Genomic DNA, 13,061 nt, shown 5'->3' on the forward strand with positions numbered 1-13,061 from the left:
GGCCTTGGGTGGCCCTGGGAAGCACAACTCACATTAAATGGCGGTGAAACACCGCTGGTGACAGCGTTCCTGCTCCTTCCTGCGCCCAGGTGGGGTTGAGGGTCCCTGGTGCTGCCTCTGTGCCATGGTGAGCTATTCTCATGCTGCCTTTGCTGCCAGCCTTCTGCGAGACTTCAGCATTTCTGGAGGCTGTAGCACAAGGTGTATTTTGAATTTGTTTCTTCTCCCTCCACATTTGTTACAGAGACAATAAACCAAAAATTCATTAAAATGGCTAAATGGCTCTCTGTGTGGATTGTTTTTTTTTGTTTTTGTTTGGTTTGGGTTTTTTTTTTTGTTTTTGTTTTGTTTTGGTTTGTTTGTTTTGTTTTTTGTGGTTTTTTTGTTTGGTTGGTTGTTTTTTTTTTTTTTTTTGCAACTACTTTGGTTCATTTTATGGCTTCCTGCTCTTTTCCTTCTCTTTCCTTTCTTTCCTTTTCATTTTGGGCACTCCTTGATTGCCAAATTCCCGACAAGCCAGCACAGCTCATTGATCCAATGACAAGGTAACACACCCTTCATCCTGGCCACTGGAAAGGCTCAGATGCTAATCCCAAGCACTCCTGGCTCCTAAAGCCAATGCTGGGTTGGGGTAAAGCTGCTTTTCTTCCAGCATTTTCTGCTTTCCTTTTGTATGGCCCAGCCAATGCCTGATCCCCATCACTGGAAGTGAATCCCAGATTCCTTTTGTGGGAGGTGCTCCTGTGGCCCCTGAGGGCAGCACAGAGGCCCTGGCTCCAACCTGGCTGGGCAAACACCGTGGCTGGGGCTGTGTTCCAGGGCACAACAGGCTTCCCACCCCTTGGGAACATCTTTGGAACCTTTTCCTGTTTCTGAGGCAGTTTTCCAAGTCAGCCAAGATGAAAGTAACCTTTTTCCAGCATTCACAGGAGAAGTGTTGGATTCTGTCCCCAGGAGGAGATAGAAAAGTGGTTTGGTTGTGGTTCTGGTACCAGGGATAATGAGGATCTGCTGTTTGCTGCCAGCTGGATGCAAACTGCGCCACCAGATAAGAAATGGAAGCAGGAAAGTCATTCTCATCATGGTTTTTCACAAGGTAAGAGCCAAGACATCCAGGAACAGCATTTCATAGAATCTCAGTCGCAGGCTGGCTTGGATTGGATGAGATCTTAAAGATCATCCCAGTCCCACCCTCTGCCTGGGGCAGGGATACCTTCCACTGTCCCTGGGTGCTCCCAAACATCAGAGCATCACTGCAGGAGTTCTCTGAGCCCTGCCTTGTCCTCAGGTGGCTCCTGTCTCCATGTGCCTTCACCATCTCCCTCTGATGGGCTCTGCAGGGTGAAGTTGCAGTGCTGTATTAGGAGAAAAAACTCTTGAAGGGCTTAGGGAAAGGTACAAGGATTTAAAGGAATAGAAACTTCCCAGCCAAGCTGGTTAAATCTGTTTATTCCAGGCTGTGATAACTTATGAGGCCTTCGTTAGAGGATGCAAAAAAGTCACTCTAAAGGAGGAGAGACACAACTGGAAAAGGAGAAACCTCCAATGTTGGGCAAGATTCAAAGAAAAGTGAAAACTCCCAGAAAAAAGGACCAGGAGCAGCCTCTGTCCCAGAGGTGCTCTGCCCAGCAGCACCACCTCAGTCATGGAATCATGGAATGGTTTGGGTTGGAAGGGACTGGAAGCTCATCATGTTCCAATGCCAGCCTATGGCAGCTCCAAAATGAGTAAAAATGGTTTTTCCACCCAACATGTAAGTAGGGAATCAGTGCCACAAGACCCTGCAGGTGCTGGCAGCTGACAGAAATCACAGATTGATCCACTGACATCTATTAAATCCAAACTCTCTTTCTCCTAGGAAGGTTCTGGTGCTCCAAAAGAAGGCAGAACCTCAGTGGGTGAGGGGTGTGCAGCACTCAGAGCAGCAGGGATGGAGGGAGGCTCCATTCTGCCACCAGGACTTGAAACTCATCATTGCTGAGGGCTCCAGGCTGGGGTCAGGCTGAGGCAAAGCAACTCCCAGGCTGGGAACATCCCTGGGAAGGCAAAGGCAGCACATCCCTGGGAAGGGAAAGGCAGCACATCCCTGGGAAGGCCGCACATCCCTGGGAAGGGAAAGGCAGCACATCCCTGGGAAGGCAGCACATCCCTGGGAAGGGAAGGCAGCACATCCTTGGGAAGGGAAGGCAGCACATCCCTATGTGGGCTCTGTGAGCCAAGGTCAGGGCCCTGCAGAATCTGGAGGCCAAGGGGGAAATTCCCAAATCCTCAGGGCAGGACACCTCCCTGGCCCCCCCTTGGCTGCCACCTCCACCTCCTTTGTCCCACAGCTGAGTACTGGGACAAGAAGGTTGTCCAAGGAGCATTTGGACAATGCTCTCAGGCACTGGGTGGGTTTCTTGGGGCTGTCAGGAGCTGGGCTTGATAATCTTTGTGGGTCCCTTCCAACTCAGGGCATTCCATGATTCTGTGGTCTGTGAAAGTGCTTGGCTCAGTGAATGAGAAACAATGGGTGCTTAGGAGCTTCAGGAAGCTTCAGAAGCTTCTGCTGATGCCACCAGATCTCCTGCAGCACACGGTTGCTCCTCACTGCACCAGAGCCTGGCCTGGTTCACACAGCCCAAGAATATTGCAGAGCACTTTATTTTTGCTATTTTGTGTCACTAAAGCAGCCCTGTCACACGGGACCTCTGAGGGACACTGCTGGTGCAACTGCAGCACTAAAAACACCGACTGCAGCACTTTTAGTCAAGGCACCAAAGCCACTTTTGACACCAGCCTGGCACTGGAACCCCATCCCTGCAGGTATCCCCAGTGAAAGCTGTCACTGGGCAGCCTGCCCTCAGCATGAAGCCAGCAGCTCTACCTGCTTTCCCAGGCAATGGAAAACAAGGGAATTAAAGGAAGGAAGAAACGAAGTGCTGCTGCTGTGCCCATCCTGCAGCAGAGCCAGCTCTGTCACACTGCTGCTGCTGCCTGCTCACCGCCCTTCACCCAAGGGGTGCCAGGGAGAACACCCTGCTCCTGGCCTGCCTTTTGGCTGGGGACATGCCACATGTATCCAGCTCTATCTGGGGCCAGGTCTGGGCACCACAATATGAGAAACAGCAGCCAAAGGAGGGACACAAGGATGGTGAAGGGCCCCCAGGAGCAGCTGAGGGCACTTGGCCTGTCCAGCTGGAGCACAGGACACTGAGGTCAGACCTCCCCAGGGGCTGCAGCTCTGCTCTCTGCTCCCTGGGACCAGGGACAGCACTCAGGGGAATGGCTGGAGCTGTGCCAGGGGGATTTAGTGTGGATATCAGGAAAAGGTTCTTCTCCAGAGGGTGGTGGGACACTGACCAGGCTCCCCAGGGAATGGTCCCGGCCCCAAGGCTGCCAGAGCTCAAGGAGTGTTTGGACAATGCTCTCAGGGATAGGATGGGGTGGGGATGGGATGGGATTGTTGGGGTGTCTGTGCAGGGCCAGGAGTTGGACTGGATGATCCTTGTGGGTCCCTTCAACCCCAGGATATTGCAGGACTCCTTGGTTCTCCTGATCTCAGCAAGGCCTGCAGTGTGTGTGGGTTGCTGTAGACAGAGTGTATTTCTGTGCCCCACTCAGCCTCACACAGGTGTCAGCAGCAGCCTGGTTGGAGGTGCCATGGTGCTGGTCCACAGAGGTGCCTTGTGGGGTTTTTTATGCATCTAAAATCTTCCAGCATCATGTGTCACTTCTTGTTCCCTCTGCTTGAGGCAATAACAGCAAACAGGGACAGAGAGAATGTCAATCCAGACACGATGTGGAAAAGCAAATTATTGGCCAGAAGAAGGCCAGGGAGGACAATGGGGGCGGTTTCAATCCTGCCACTTCTTGTTGGCTGTGCAGAGGCACTGGGTGGCACTGGGCAGCTCTGGGCTCTCTGTTCCCAGGCAAGCTCAGATGTTCCAGGCATCCACAGGAGGCCACAGAAATGTTTTGAGGGCTGGAGCCCCTCTGCTCTGGAGCCAGGCTGGAAGAGCTGGGGGGCTCACCTGGGGAAGGGAAGGCTCCAGGGAGACATCAGAGCCCCTGCTGGTGCAGGAGGAGACTTTGGACAAGGGCCTGGAGTGACTGGACAAGGGGAAATGACTTCCTACTGCCAGTGTTGGATGGGATATTGGGAAGAAATTCTTCCCTGTGAGGATGGGGAGGCCCTGGCACAGGGTGCCCAGAGCTGTGGCTGCCCCATCCCTGGAAGTGCTCAAGGCCAGGTTGGATGGGGCTTGGAGCAACCTGGTCTATGGAAAGTTATCCCTGCCCATGGCACGTGTTGGGAATGAGATTAACTAAGGTCCATTTCTCCCCAAGCCATTCCATGGTTCCAAAATTCTTTGAAAGCTCATTCCTGGAGTTCAGACTCACCTCTTGGACTGGTGCCAAACAGAAGTGAGACAGAAATACTGCAGGTGCTGGTGTGCTGAGGGTAGAACTGAAAGCCAGGCCAGGCTTTGAGGGCAGGAGAGCCACCAGCTGCTGGGGGACCTGCAAGAAGGTGGCTGGGGAGCCAGACAGGCCATCCACCACACTGAAGAGCCAAGCAGAGCAGGTCAGTGAAGCCTGGCTGCAATGGGACAAGCTTTATCCCAGCACTGGAGAAGGAAGAGATTCACTTGATGTTTTAGCCAGCCTTTGTGTTGATGGAGCAAACCCCATGTTGGCTGTACCCACAGGCCCTCCCAGGGCTGGGACACTGGCCAAATGGTTTGCTGAGGTTTCTAGGGAACCACCCAAACAAGCAGCTCCCTGCCAGCCCTTCCTCCTGCTCTCTGGGTTTGAGGATGCTGGAGCTGTGTCCACAGAAGGGCAGCAGAGCACAGCTCTGAGGAGGAGCAGCTGAGGGAGCCTGGGGGGCTCAGCCTGGAGAAAAGGGGACTCAGGGGGGACCTTCTCTCTCCACAGCTCCCTGACAGGAGGGTGCAGCCAGGTGGGGGGTGGGCTCTGCTTCCAGGGAACATGGGACAGGACAAAGAGAAGTGGCCTCAAGCCAGCACTACTAGAGGAACTTTATGCTGGATATTAGGGAAAATTTCTTCACCCAAAAGGGCTGTCAAGCACTGACCCAGGCTGCCCAGGGCAGTGGTGGAGTCTCCATCCCTGGAGGGATTTAAAAGACTTGGGGACATGAGTTAGTGGTGGACTTGGCAGTTCTGGGGAAATAGTTGGACTTGGTGGTCTCAAGGGTCTCTTCCAATCTAAATAATTATTTAATTCTATGATTTTAATTAAATGTGAACTGTGGGCATGTCTGAACCAAGATCCTTGTGCTGTAAGCCTGTGACAGCCTCCAGAGACCCTGGCAATGTGGGTCTGTGGGGACTGTCAGGGTCTCCTGGAACCCAGGGGCATTCCTGGTCAGAAAGCAATGCGACCCCGAGTGTGTTCTGGACAGTCACCCCCTTTCTTAGCCTGTATCTACCTAGTTTGGCTCCACAGAGGCCATGGGTGACCATGCTGAGGGCTTTGCTGAAGTGAAGGTTCTCCCCTCATCCTTACAGCCAGTTTTCTTGTCGTTCCAGGTGGTTGGGTGCATCAGATGTGGTGTGAAATCCCTGATGGCTGTTCCTGTCCCATCCTTCAGGTGTTTGGCAGGGATTGCTGGGAGGATTTGCTCCATGGCTTTCCCAGGGTCAGAGGTGACACTGAGCAGGCTGTAGTTCACCTCCTCAAGGCTGGGTGTGAGATTCCCTTGTCGCACTCTCCAGGAATCTCCTGATTGCTACAACATTCCAAAGACACCAGAGAGGAACCTTGCCAGGGCATCATCCATCTCCCTCAGCATCCTTGAGTGCATCCCACCTGCTCCTATGGCCTTGTGTATGTGTCCCCTAACCCATGTTCTTCCAGGATGGAAATACCTCTCCACTGCTTGGAACAAGGAAGTCTTGAGGGCCTCCCTGGCCACCAAGAGCCTGGCTGCAGGAAGCCCCTGCTGTGTTGCCACCACTCCTGGGCACTGCTTCCCAGCCTGGCATCTCCTGGAAATGTGTGGTGTGGGAGCATCCAGAGCACTGTGAGTCCCCTTGTGCTAGAACTTGAGTCTGTTTTGCCCCTGGCAATCTGCTGAGCTGAATCAATGCAATCTTTGAATTCTACTGCCCTTGAAGATGAGATCCGGTTTCCTTCCTCATTCCAGTTCCCCTCAGCCCATGTCCTGGCAGACTTGGGGCTTTCCAGGATGTGCAAGCTCATGGATATCGAAACCTGGTACAGCCACCAGTGCCTGGATTTCCTGTGGGCTGAGAGATCTCATGGATGCCCTGCGTGGGAGAGCTCTGGCACTCTACAGGCTGCCCGCTGCTGCCAGAGCTCCTTTCATTTTCACTTTTCTGCGCGCTTTTCTGTGCAGCTCCACCCGCACTCCAGAAGCCCGCACGTCGCGGAGGCTCCGGCTGTGTGTCCGCAGCAGCCTCTGGAAGGAGCCCCAGCTGCCCAGGCGGGAGCGCCGAGCTCGGGAGCCGCAGCGCAGGAATCCCGGGGCTGGCGGCTGGAAACTGCTCCGGTGAGTGCGGCCACAGCAGTGGCTGCGGAGCAGGGCGGGCTGGCACCGTCCGGGAGCGGGGTGACCAGCCAGGCTGTGTCTTGCCGAGCCCCTTTGGGCACAGGGGACAGCCCTAAGGCGGGAAGAGCAGGGGAGCCTCCCCAAAGAGTTGTGCGCTTTGGGATGCTCAGTGAGCGCTGGGCGCACGCATCCCTGATGCGCTCTTATCCGCTCCCACAGTGCTGCCGTGGGTGCTGAGGACGAGCTGCTGCTCTGGGAGCCAGGGACAAGCTGCTGCTGACCCCGCTGATCTGCTGCTCCGCCGCAGATGTCCCGGGAGCCGCGGCGGCCGCGCTGTGCCCCGCTGATCCCGCGGGCCCGCGGCGGGCGGGCGCAGCGCGCCGTGCTCGTGCTGCTGGTGCTCTGTGCCGGGGCTCTGCTCCTGGCCGGGCAGCCCCTGGTGCCCACCGCTCGCAGCCTCGCCTTCCACTTCGCCACCCTGCAGACCGGGGAGCTGCTCAAGGGCGCCTGCTACCTGGCCGAGGAGATCTTCCACCGGGACGCCAGGTGAGGCAGCGGGGCTGGCTGCCTGCCTGCGGCGCTCCTGGGACCAGCCTGGACAAGGGCGTTGCACCCTCGGGATGTGGGGGGGTTTGCTCCTGGTCTCTGTGCCCACACGTGCCCTCTGTGGCAATGATGTGCTGTGCCCGGCAGCACATGCTGCCCTCTGTCACCCTCCTGTCCCTCTCATCTCTGCCTCCCTCTCTCCCACCTGCCCAGTTCTCTCAGTTGTCCATGGATCTCTCCTCTCCTTGTGCCCTTTCCCTGGGGAACAGATCTTGTCCTCCAGCCTTTCCCCACCACCCAGTGCTGGAGGGCAGGGGGCTCTTGTCTCCATTTGCTGTCCAGGGTGACATTCCATCCATCTGCTCCCTCTGAGACACCCAAACCCTCCCTGCCTGGGGGCATTGGGGTGTGCTGGGCAGCGTCCCACACAACTCTGTAGTGCTCTCCAAGGTTGGTGGCCCCCAGGAGATGGGAGCAGCCCTGGCCATGGCTGCTGAGGGTGGGTAGGTGGCCACCAGCCTGACTCCTGTCTCCCTCTCCCACCCAGGCACCATGGCAGCTTCTGGAGGGCCCTGAGCTCCTGCTTCCCCCCACACTGGCACGGGCCCATGCTGCTCGTCTGTGGCTCAGCCTACGTGGCTCTCTTTGGTGATGGGCAGCAACTTGGCCTCCACCTCATCCTGGCCAGTCTGTGCCAGCTCCTCATCCTTGCCCTGGGGCTCCGGGTAAGGCTCCCACAGCCCCAGCCTGGCTGGCTGCTCGGGGAACCCTTCAGCCCTGAGCAGCCATGGGGACATGTAGCCAGCTCTACATGGCCTCTGCATGTCCAGCCCAACCAGAGTCAGCCTGGCAGGAAGAGCACTCTCAGCCCAGCCCTGCAGAGCTGATCTCCCTGGCCCTGTGCTTCCAGGAGTGTTGGCATTAGGAGGGCAAGGCTGTCTTCTAATGAGCACAACCATTCCAGGGGATGGCATGGCCCCCCCAACACAAAAAACAGGTGTATTTTAAATCTGTCAGTGAAGTTGGTGTTAGAGGGAAAAGCAGAGTCTGTGTGTTCTCAGTTCTCAGTGTGGTGTGGGAGCAGGGCCAAGTCCCAGGTGCCTCTGCAGCAGTGGGAGGGCTCTGCTGTGCCCCAGCGGTGCTGGAAGGGTCCCACAGGCTGCAGAAGGTGCTTCTGTCAGGTGCCTGTGGGACAGGACACCCATCTCCACCCAAATGCACCCACAGAGCTGGCAGAGGCCATTGGGAGCCCCACCATCAGGCACTGGGGTGTCTCCTCTGCCATGCTGGAAGCACAGGGCAGATGCACAAGTTGCATTGGGACACAGGATCCCAGTGGAAGGTGCAGCCAGGGAAATGCCTGGCTCACTCCAGCCCCAGCTCCCTCCTCTCTGGGGGCTGTGGGGGCTCTCAGGGGCTCTGCCCTGCACGGTGGGGGAAGGGGCTGGTGGCGTTGTTCACTCTCCAGCTCTCTTTGGAGTTCTCCAGTCCCTGTGGAGAACTGACTGTTGCAGAAGGGCCCAGGTGGCAGCTGTCATCACCTGGTCTGTCTGTCCTTCCCTCCACAGAAGCCCTCAGCAGTGGAGATGTCTGAGATGTCCGAGAGGTCCAAGCAGAACGTTGCTCATGGGCTTGCCTGGTCCTTTTATGTTGGGTACCTAAAAATAGTCCTGCCACGTACGTAGCTGTTTCCCTGCATTCCCATGCCTACAGATAGAAATAGCTGCTAATAACAATCCTCCCACTTTTACAGCGTTAGCAGGGAAATGGGGAGCAAGGCAGAATGCAGCTGTACTCACAGCAGGCACCTCTGCCTGATGCTCTCTTCCACCAGGGGTGAAAAAGTCCATGGAGGAATTCAGCAGAGCCAATCCCAACCTGCCAGCGTGCAGGAAGACCTGGAAGCTCCACATCTTGGTCCCTCTGAGCTGTGATATCTATGATGACCTGGAGAAAGCTGACAGCAATATCCAGTATGTGACAGAGCTCACTGAAACCACCCTGGCCCGAGCAGGCATCAAAAAGAGGGTTTACAAACACAGCCTCTATGCCATCACAGATGAAGAAAATCAGGTATGCTGAGAGCAGCATTGGGAGCATCATCCCAAAAACTTTGCTGGCCCCAGAAGTGGCCCTAAGGACAGGAGACTGTCACCTCTCCTATTAGATACTCCCAGCTTTCACCAGGCTTCCGTGAGATGGAGAGATCCCACTCCTGTAGCCCTTCCTGCTGCCTCCTCTGTCTCCTCCCAGGCCCAGCTGCAGGGATGGTGGGCTGGCTTAACCCCTCCTGCAGCTGACTGAAGTCCAGAAAACAGTAGAAAACTGAGCAGGAAAAAGCAGATGTGGGCTACAGAGCATCACTTCCCATAGGATGAATGTTTCCTTGTGTTGTGAAGAGGTGCTCAAAGATGTCTGTGTGAGAGATTATTTGACTCCCTCCTTTCCCCCAGTCACCCTTTTCTAGGCTGGTGAGCCCTAAATCTCTCCAGCTCACATTGCATTCATCTCCTCCCACATCTCTGGGCAGACTGGCCCCTGTCCCTTCCCCTTGGAGGAGGGACCACCCTGGTGCTGTGCATGGTGACATTGGCAGAGCTCTGCTCCTCACCCTGCTTTGTCCTTTGGCAGAGGCTGAGCTCTGAGCTGCAGTTTTTAAAGTCCAGCCTGCAGGGACCCCGAGCCTCTGTGCCCTGCTCTGGGGGAAGCACAGTCAGTCACAGGTTTTTCCTGCTGTGCTGCGCAACTGATGCTGTGTTCCTTCTGCCAGGCTCCTGCTGAGTCACTCTGCTCCTAGGAGCTCCAGCAGCTCTGAGCCTGCACCTGGCCTTCCAGTAATATTTGCCCCTCAGCTTCCTGCCCAGTCCCCCACAGTGAGCAGGGCCCATGGAAGGCACCTGCCCCAGGGCAGTAACTGCCTGCCAAGGCTGGGAACTTCCTGCTTCTCTGCATTCACCTGGGATCACATCCCTCTTCCTTCTAATTCACTCCTTTCAACTTTTCAGTTTACCCAGTGTAAGACACTGGTAACACCACTCCTCCTTGGCATGTTTACGGCTTTATCAGATTTCTCTTGGTTTCTTTGCTCAGCCTCCTTCCAGCTGTGCCTCCACCTTTCCAATGTTTATGCTCAGCCCTCCAGCTCTGTTAGGATGCTCAGACTTAGAATAATGCAATCACAAAATATGCTGGGTTGGAAGGGACCCACAAAGATTATCAAGTCCAATGCCTGGTTCTGCACAGGACACCCCAACAATCCCACCCTGTGCCTGGGAGCATTATCCACGAGCTCCTGGAGCTCTGGCAGCCTGGGGGCTGTGACCATTCCCTGTTCAGTGCCCCCCTGTACCCTCTGGGGGAAGAACCTTTTCCTGATACCCAAACTAACCCTGCCCTGACACAGCTCTAGCCATTCCCTGGGTCCTGTCATTGGTCACAGAGAGTAAAGATTGGTGCTGTCCCTCCATTTTCCTTTGAATAGCAGAAAGCCACCAAGAAGGTGTGATCACAGAGAAGGGATGTCTCCCTAGGGGACCAAATTCCATGGGGAAGGTCACCCTCCAGGCTGCTCTTGGGAGCACTGACAAAGCCAGTGGCTGCCCCCCATGGGCAAAGGCAGCTCCCTGAGCCCACCTGGCAGAGGGGACACCTGGACCTGTCAGACCAGCTGCTCTCTCCCTGCTCTGCAAGAGGCAGGGGGACACAGGGTCCAGACTCGGTATCTTTGTCCCAGTGCTCCCAGTGCAAGGCAGGCCAAGGAGCTGAGAGATCCTGAGTGCTGTGCCCAGTGCCAGGATCTCCCAGCAGCCCTTTGCCAGTCCTCCTGTCCCCATGTCTTGTCCTCCCACCCCTGCAGCTCTGGCACTGTGCTGTGGAATATGCCACCCCACTGCAGACCCTGTACGCCATGTCCCAGGACGAGTGTGCTGCCTTCAGCCGGGAGGAGCGCCTGGAGCAGGCCAAGCTTTTCTACAGGACCTTGGAGGAGATCCTGAGAGGCTCCAAGGAGTGTGCAGATACATACAGGCTCATTGCCTACGAGGGTGAGTGAGGGGAAAGGGGCTGGGATGCCCAGGACAGTGGCTGTGCTCTTCTAGCCCTGAGTGACCTGGATTAGTGTCTGTGCAGGGCTCAGCTGATGTCCCCAGTCAGGGGGCCATGGTGGCCCCTGCTGCCACGGGAGGAAGGGAGGGGCTGCATTCCCACATGAAATAGGAATGTCACTGAGCATGGCATCCCTGGCTGGTGAGGGAGGGCATTGTCACACTCTGCTCTGGGCTGGAGCAGCCTCACCTCCAGCCCTGGGGCAGGTCTGGGCACCACAACATGAGAAAGATCTAAAGCTGTTAGGGAGTGTCCGAAAGAGGGACATGGGGGTGGTGAAGGGCCCAGAGGAGCTGCTGAGGTGCTGCTGAGCTGCTGAGGGCACTTGGCCTGTCCAGCTGGAGCACAGGACACTGAGGTCAGACCTCACTGGAGGCTGCAGCCCCTCCTGAGGGGCAGCTCCAATCTCTTCTCCCTGGGAGCAGGGACAGGACCTGAGAGAACAAGTGGAGCTGTGCTAGGGGGATTTAGTCTGGATATCAGGAAAAGGTTCTTCCCCCAGAGGGTGGTCAGGCACTGCCCAGGCTCCCCAGGGAATGGTCCCTGCCCCAGGGCTGCCAGAGCTCCAGGAGTGTTTGGACAAAGCTCTGGGACACAGGGTCTGTGCAGGGCCAGGAGTTGGACTGGATGATCCTTGTGGATCTCTTCCAGCTCAGGGTATTCCATGATTCCATAATTCGAAGGACTTCTTGCTGTGAGTCTGAGGAGCAGGGAAGGTGGTGGCAGCACTGGTTGTCCCAGCTGAAGTCCCCAAGGGAACCTGAGACAAGCTGTGTGCTGCAAGCATTGAGTGTAACAGCAGCATCCAGGGCAAGCAGCCGCTCCCCTCACTGTTGATGTTCCTGGAAGAAGTTGCTGGGGCTGTCACGCCCTCCCCAGCAGTGGGATGAGTGTGTGCTGGCTCGGTGCCATTCCTGCTGACAGGGGATGGGAGGGAGCGAGGCTTTTCCTCATTCCCATCATCTTTTCATCTCCCATCTCCTCACCTCCACCAGATGAAATCAGCATCTTGCTTTAATGAATGTCAGTTTTTTCAGAGGAAACTCTCCCTGATGGGGAGAAGCATTTCCACGCAGTGAGGCAGTTCCCATCACAAGCACTACTGGGAATCCAGCACATAGTGCCTGTAATTTTACACTCCTCCCCTCACTTTGTGTTTGAACTTTTCCCCTCTGCCATGCAGAAAGTGGGAAGTAAAAGCTGTATTTTTCCTGTGCAGGAAATAGTGCATATTTAGGGGCATCTCACAGAGACTTTGCTCCCTCCCAGAGCTCTGCCTCAGGACAACCAGTGAAGGAAGGTTTGTCTTTCTTCTGTTCCAGAGCCAGAAGAAGCAGAGACCCACTTTTTGTCCAGAGAGATCGTGTGGCACTTGCGGCAGGAGCACCACGAGGGAGCTCCGTGCTGGAGCAGAGCCACCCGCCCAGCCCATCCACGGCCCTGGACTCAGCAGAGCTCAACCTGCAGATCAGTGTGTCAGACCTGCCCCAGCCCCTGCGCAGTGATGGCTTCTGACACAGCCCCTCACTGCCCCTGGGGGCTTGGCTCACCCTTCCCCAGCCCCCTTCCTCCTGGAGCACGTGCTGCCCATGGCTGCAACCCCCAGCTCCCATCCCAACCTCCTGTGCACCACGGTTACTGGAGCAGCTGACTCAGCCCACAGCCCTGTGACATGCTTCCCATTTTCTTTGTTATGTACAGCTCTGATGTTCTTCTGTGGGTGTATTGTTTTTTTATCTGTTTTAATTTGTGTCATATAAAGCACTTTTCTCTTTGGGACAAGTTGCAGTATCCTAAATTTTGGACACAATATGCAGTCTGCCCCATGTGGGATGGGAAAAGGTTTTTCCCTCAGAGGGTGGTTGGGCACTGCACAGGGAATTGTCATGGC

General features: G+C 55.9%; 1 protein-coding gene across 1 annotated transcript; it reads left to right on the plus strand.

Annotated features, from left to right (window-relative positions):
• The first annotated feature begins 6,196 nt into the window (after window positions 1–6,196).
• Window positions 6,197–12,847, plus strand: STING1 (stimulator of interferon response cGAMP interactor 1). The gene is given in 8 exon segments (XM_030957614.1): window positions 6,197–6,520; window positions 6,828–7,066; window positions 7,614–7,791; window positions 8,635–8,743; window positions 8,901–9,139; window positions 10,923–11,109; window positions 12,493–12,561; window positions 12,564–12,847. Coding segments are annotated over 8 exon segments (1,467 nt in total). The 3' UTR covers window positions 12,686–12,847.
• Window positions 12,848–13,061: the final 214 nt, after the last annotated feature.

Source organism: Camarhynchus parvulus, chromosome 13, assembly GCF_901933205.1.
Source record: "Camarhynchus parvulus chromosome 13, STF_HiC, whole genome shotgun sequence".
Classification (NCBI taxonomy): Eukaryota; Metazoa; Chordata; class Aves; order Passeriformes; family Thraupidae; genus Camarhynchus; species Camarhynchus parvulus.